The 6,826-nt window shown below is 36.3% G+C and overlaps 1 protein-coding gene across 3 annotated transcripts in view; it reads left to right on the top strand.

Annotated features, from left to right (window-relative positions):
- trpm4a (transient receptor potential cation channel, subfamily M, member 4a) overlaps positions 1 to 6,826 on the top strand; it is an 80,419-nt gene that overhangs the window by 46,123 nt on the left and 27,470 nt on the right. For all 3 annotated transcript variants that reach the window (XM_017439703.3, XM_017439702.3, XM_037978591.1), the window contains exons 8-15: positions 952 to 1,191; positions 2,777 to 2,879; positions 3,110 to 3,228; positions 3,579 to 3,878; positions 4,045 to 4,146; positions 5,309 to 5,437; positions 5,690 to 5,819; positions 6,306 to 6,451. In XM_017439703.3, coding sequence (XP_017295192.1) covers positions 952 to 1,191; positions 2,777 to 2,879; positions 3,110 to 3,228; positions 3,579 to 3,878; positions 4,045 to 4,146; positions 5,309 to 5,437; positions 5,690 to 5,819; positions 6,306 to 6,451 — 1,269 coding nt within the window. The remainder of the gene's footprint in view (positions 1 to 951; positions 1,192 to 2,776; positions 2,880 to 3,109; positions 3,229 to 3,578; positions 3,879 to 4,044; positions 4,147 to 5,308; positions 5,438 to 5,689; positions 5,820 to 6,305; positions 6,452 to 6,826) is intronic.

Here is a 6,826-nt window from a genome sequence, read left to right as displayed (position 1 = left end):
ATTAAACGAAATAAACATTTGAAATATATGAGTTTGTATGTAATGTATGAATATAATATACAAGTTTCACTTTTTAAATGGAATTACTGAAATCAATCTACTTTTTCATGATATTCTAATTTTATGACCAGCACCTGTAAACGCATCGACAAACACTTTGTGTCTGCAAAACATGTGAGGAGAGCTGCAGACCAGGGACAATCCAGAAATGGTCATGAATGTCAGTTTAGAAGCTATCAAAGTTTAATTTTCCTTGTACTTCTGTCAGTATTCTCTTTACCTCAGTCTGCACTTGTTAATTGTCATGCCCATCTCCCCCTGCTGTTTTCACTCACATGTTCCCACTTCCCATAATTACCCTTTGCTTTTAAATCCCGGTCATCTTCTCCACTACCCGGCCGGTTCATTGTTCTTTGTCTCAGGAATGTCCCTGAATGTTGTTTGTTGTTAGATTCTTGTTCAGTGTCTCGTTCCTTCTCGCCTCACCTTGCTTTTCCATCCTGTATTTTTGTTATAGTTTGCCTTTTGCTGCCACGTCAGCCTTTTGTTTTGTTAGTTTATTTAGAAATAAATTTTTGTTTTTTAAGTACTGAGTCTGCACTCTGGGTTCCTCTCGCTCCCCACCGTTCCTGACAAATTTTTGTCGTATTGTCATTTTATCTATAGCTGTGCCAAAACTAAAATCAAAAATTTATTTTGATTTCAGTTTTAGCTACAAAAAATCAAAAAACAATGTAATGATTAATAAAACTATTTTGCCACATTTAACTTTGTAAGTATCTTTTTACAACTCTTATTTTGTCATTTATTTTTACATTTTACATGGACTTAATATCATTTGTACAAAATCTGTTGATGTTTTCAAGTGTGTCACCTATGTTTGATGTCACCCTTTTCAGTTCACAGCTTTATTCAAAAAATCTGATTCTCTATTCTTGTCTTTTGGCTAAGAGGTTAGATGCTTCCCTGAAGAAAGCGACACCATGGCTGGTTCTTGCTGGTTCTGGTCCAGCTGCTGATTTTATCAGTGACCTGCTGGGTAATCTGTCAGATGTGGGGCTCAGTCCCACCTCTCCAGCAGCAGACGGGGAGGGTGCTGATGGTTTCAGCACAGAATTCTGTGACAAGGTCCGAGAGAAGGTCCAAAGATACTTCCCAACTGAGACTAAGCTGGAGAAAATGGTGGACAGTGTAAGTTTTCAGTTAAACTGTGTGTTCTTGTTTTTTCTAAAATGAGCGGTGTAATGGCTACAATTACAATTAATAAATTGTCCACTTACAATATATAGCACTATTTTAACCTTATCCAGGTTCTGCAAAATGCTTTATATTGAACTGTTCACCCACACACTCATACAGTGCTTTTTAATAATTTTTTTACATTTTCTACCCAACCTTTTTTTTTTAATTCTTACTCACCAATAAGCATATTGGGGGCAGTGAGGTTACACTTCAGAATTTTGCATGGGCTATAAACACCTTGTTCTCCGATTAAAACAGAACTTTCATACCACTGATCTAAAACCTCACCACATTTACAACCCCAATTCCAACAATGTTGGGCATTGTGTTCACAATGGAAATAGTAAACAAATCAGATGTTCAAATTAAATAGGAAAAAATAAAGTAATTTTGAATTTGATGTCAGCAACAGATCTTTAAAAAGTTGGGACAACAAAATGCTGTAAAAGTGGTATGAATAGGGAACAGTTGAAGGAGCATTTTGGAACTTATAAGGGTAATTGGCAACATGTCAGTAAGAAGACTGGGTATAATGAAAGCATTTTACGGAGACTGAATCTCTCAGAAGTAAAGACGGACAGGGGTTCACCAGTCTGTGAAAAACTGAGTCTAAAAATGGTACAACAATTTAAAACTGTTCCTCTATGGAAAATGTGGAGGACTTTCTAGTCAAATGTATTTTGTTTTTCTCAAAATAGTACAGTTTCTTAGTTTAAACATTTGATGTTTACTCTGTTTGGTTATGAATAAATATGGGTTTACGATTCTGTTTTTAATTTACAATTTACATTTTACACAAGGTCCCAACTTTGTCAGAATTGGCAATGTAAATAAGGGCAAATAAATAAGATAAGGGGATTATAAAACAACTAAAAATGCAAAAAAAAAAAAATCAAAATCTAGTTGTAATAATCTAGTTAATACAAGTCAGTTTGAAGCTTGGTCTTTATTTAAAGAACATATATATATATATATATATATACATTTATAAATTATTTTCTTCTTATTTTTGTTTTCCTTTGTGTATATTTTTCTAACTTGCACAAACTTACATTACTGATTTCAGATGACACCAGAATAATTTTACCATAAAAATGCCCCAGTAAATTAAATTTTGGGTTGGAGAAATAAATACATCTGGTTATGTTACACAAACCTGGCCACACTCATTCTACTGATGACTTGGTATTCTTTCCTTAGTTTTTAAATGATAAATGGACTGTATTTCTATAGCATCTTTCTAGCCACTCAACAACAAAATTTGCCCTCATTTATCCATCCACATACACTCATTCATAAACCGATGAGGCACATTAGAAGCAGTGAGGGGTTCAGTGTCTGTCCCAAGGACGCTTCAACATGTGGCATACTGGTGGAATCGAACCTCCAGCTGTCCCTTTGGAGGACGACCACTCTGACCACTGATCCACAGCCGCCCCTTGATTTGTCCAGCTGGTTGTTTATAACCTGTATAAGGTAACATTCTTTCAGACACAGATTGACTCATTTGTTTTCATGTCCTTTGTGTGTCTAGGCTTTGAGTATTTATCAGAACAGGAAACTGATTACTGTTTTCGACGGGGAACAGGAGGGTTCTGATGACTTTGACACGGTTCTCCTTAAAGGCCTCGTTAGAGGTAAGAAAAGCTTTTTTAGAAAAATAAGAAATGGGGTGCAGTCACAAAATACTGATCTCAAAGGTTTATTTACTTTTTTGACATTTCCGGGATAAAAATAATTTTGTCTAGTTGCAACTGTGCATTTGTTGTTCAACTCACTAAAAAGTTATCGTCTGAGTTGATTGTTTGTTTTTGCTGGCATTGCATGTTGCTTAAATGTTGTTTTCTGTGTTTCTGTGTGTGTTAAGCTAGTAAACGTGAGTCCAGTAAAGCCAGTGAGTACTTTGATGAGCTGAACCTGGCTGTGGCCTGGAACCGAGTGGACATTGCTAAAGCTGAACTCTTCAATGGAGACATACAGTGGACAGTATGTCATGTTTTTATTGGAAATTAAAGTTTGAAATGACCAGACCCTTATTCACATTTGTATAACTAATCATAAAATATTTTTTTAATTGTGACATATTGTACAAAAGACTAAAGTACTGTGTCTAAATGTAATCAGTTTTGTTAATTAATTCAATCTGAAACTTCACCTCTAGATATCACTAAATCCCACACACTGCTTCTTAAGTAAACTAACTATAAAGACAGGTGAACTTAGTTTGCCATGTAATTTTTTTTCTGCTTTTATAACAAAGTCACCTTAGTAGCTTTTCTTTAGAATTTTTTGCATAATTTAAGAAAACAAATTTAAGGAAGTCTTTTCATTTTCAGTATGATGACCTTGAGGAATCCATGACAGATGCTCTGATCAATGACAAGCCCAAGTTTGTGCGTCTTTTCTGCGAGAATGGTCTCAATATTCTTGATTATCTGACATATGGGCGCTTGGAGAGCTTGTACTGCTCACTGTCAGACAGCTCGCTGGTTTACAACCTTCTCCAGAGACATCTGAGAGAAAGACAGGATGTGGCTGTGTCCCAGTCCTCTGTGGATGGAGCCACAGTACCTGTGAAGAATTCTCAGTGTGAACTAAAAACACCTGCTTCAATGAAAGATCTCAGCCTGTATGAGGTGATGAAGATATTATTTCTATCTGGTTCAATGTTTGATGAAACAAATGGCAAAATATGCAGCCTAAATAATATAATGTTTATCAACAATGTTTTCTGCTGTTTTTGTATTGAATGTTTGCTTCTTAACTGACTTTCCAAAAGCAAATTATGTGATTGTACTGCAGGTATCTCAGCTGCTGTCAGATCTTATAGGTGATATCTGTCAGCCTTTCTATTATGGACCTTTTGGCTTTGACCACAGCATCAGCACTAGGAGGGCTCTAAAGGTCAGTCAGTGTATGATGTATAGATTCTCAGTCATCCAGGACATCACAAGCAAATCAAGCTTTTGGAAATTGGGAGTGGTGGTGGGGAGGGGTGGTTCTCAGATGGGGAGGAGAAAGTCCCCTTGAAATTATTACAGTCTAATTATAATATAATCATGACCGATAAAATATATGTATAACTTCCTGCATTTGTTATGCCTACTCTGTGCAAATAACACTGTTAAATCAACAAAAGGAAAAAACTCATAGTCATACCTTTTAGCCTAAATTTTCAGCAACATTTAGACTGCAGAGGTGAAGTATTTAAAATGGACTCCTATATGGCATCAACTTAAAACAAACCTTGCTCAATTTGCAGAGGAGCAGCTCTCATTCCCTCACCTCTGATACTGACTAATACATTTGTTGTGACTGGATAAATTGTCATTTAATCAAACTAACAAACAAATGTGTGTAAACTAAGTCTGTGTGTGTCAGTGTTTGTTCCCTCTGAGAGGGCAAACACAATTACAGTTCAGTTTGCTCTTGTACGGAAGTACAGATGTTATAGTATTTGTGAGTATTAAAATGTAGCTGTAGTTAGTAAATGTAGTTAATGGATCAGTAGGTGTGACTATAGGAGCATGTGGTGTGTTGTAATTAGACACAGAAGCAAGAAAATGAGTTTTAAAAACTGTTTTGCTAGCTTTGGTAAAAATGACAAGATAATGAAAACAATTTAACAACCAAAAATGTTGCTCTGAAACAAAATATGAGCAAGTAAACAATATCACATATCTAATAATTAGTTCTTTTTGCCTAGCAGTTATATTTCAAGTGTGTCCCTGTAACCTGTATTTTGTATCTGTATCTATAAAATTAAGTCAGTGAAATCCAGTTTTCAAAGGCATCAAAATTACAAACACCATTCTCTAAATATTTTTTACATCAGAGCAGAAAGTTCACATAAGAGTATGTTTATAGGCTTCTTATATGCATGTTACTTATTAAATCCAATGAGTCTGTCCCTGTAAATGTTGCACACAGTATAAGGAATATTCAAACCACAAAATAGTTTTCTACAATACTGTAAACAATTGAGCATGTCTGCTGGCACTGAAAAGGTTACCTTTGTTTGATCTGACCCAACTTAAATTACTCTTCTGTCTATTCTTAACCTCAGCAAGTGAATAAGTTGCTGCAGGGTGACTGCAAGTACCGGGACCAGTTCTGCCTCACACCCTGGGCAGCCCTCTTCATCTGGGCTGTCTTACAGAACCGCAAAGAAATGGCTATTTACTTCTGGGAGATGGTGAGTTGTGTACATTATATCATACGTTCTCATAAAGAAAAAGTTAGTCTGATCTCTTGAGTGATTGGCTGTGTACAAATAACTACATAATTTCAGGTTAAAATATTGAACAGTGTTGGCAGAATCAGTCAAATTCATGAGCACATTATAACAAACTTTGCTGTGCTCATAAGGCTGCTATTTTGTTAAACTGCCATTCCGTTTGATTTTATTTCAGTGAGTAATTCTTGGCATCCTGTGTTTCTTTGTCAGGCAGGGGAGTCTGTACTCAGTGCTCTTGGTGGCTGTAAGATATTGAGAGAGCTTTCAAAGCTCGAAAGTGAGACTGAGAGCAAGCTGGCAATGAAACAACTGGCACAGAAGTTTGAAAATCTGGCAAACGGTGAGTTTGAATGCATCACATAGTGATCCATCAGCTTACTATACAGACAATTGTAGTTCTCAATAATAGTGACTAACCACACATATTTTACAATTTGCATTTCATTTTCTGTAGAAAAAGATTAAAGTGTATATTTTGTTTTAATACTGAGTTGAGGTTGTGTCTCATGAAAGCAGTCTGGACTAATAATTAAAGCAATATAAAGAGATGACTATTGATGAACAATGCGGTGACCTGTCCTGCCTCATAATTGTAAATAAGTAAAAAACTGAGAATGAATCACCAAAAACTATTTTCAAATAGGCTACATTTAAAATAGTCAAAATAGTTTATAAACATGCAGAACAAAACAATACACAGCAAGCTAGGACCTAAGTTTTGAGGTGAATTAGCGTTTTTTTTTTATTATTTAGGTGTGGCTATGCACCATTTGTCCTTATGGACCAGCTGCACCTGTCCTACATTGTGTTTTCTGTGTGTGTATAGATGTGTTTGGTACGTGTTACCAGAGCAGTGAGAGTCGCTCCTTCACCCTCCTCATAAAGAAGTCTCCTGTGTGGGGCGGAGCTACATGTTTGCAGATGGCCACAGCAGCTGATGCCCGCCTCTTCTTCAGCCATGATGGTGTTCAGGTAGAGATGCTGCCCCTTTTAATTATTTTCCGGGAATAAATAAAGTATCAGAACTCAGAACTCACTAGACACGTTGTATATCCTCTCTGGCCTGGAAACACCTTGGCATCCCTAGGAGGAGCTGGAGAGTGTCGCTGGGAAAGGGGATGTTTGGATTTCTCTGCTGGACCTGTTCAATCAATCAATCAATCAAATTTTATTTGTATAGCACATTTCAGCAGCAAGGCACTTCAAGGTGCTTTACAGAATTAAAGAACAAAATAAAAACAGCATGTGACAATGAATAAACAGTAAGAAAGAGACAAACATCAAAAACCCGCACTCTAACCCTAATTTAGCCATAAGCAACTCTAAACAGGTGGGTTTTAAGTTGAG

This window comes from Kryptolebias marmoratus, linkage group LG12 (assembly GCF_001649575.2).
Source record: "Kryptolebias marmoratus isolate JLee-2015 linkage group LG12, ASM164957v2, whole genome shotgun sequence".
Classification (NCBI taxonomy): domain Eukaryota; kingdom Metazoa; phylum Chordata; class Actinopteri; order Cyprinodontiformes; family Rivulidae; genus Kryptolebias; species Kryptolebias marmoratus.
This window is presented reverse-complemented; position numbering and strand designations above follow the sequence as displayed.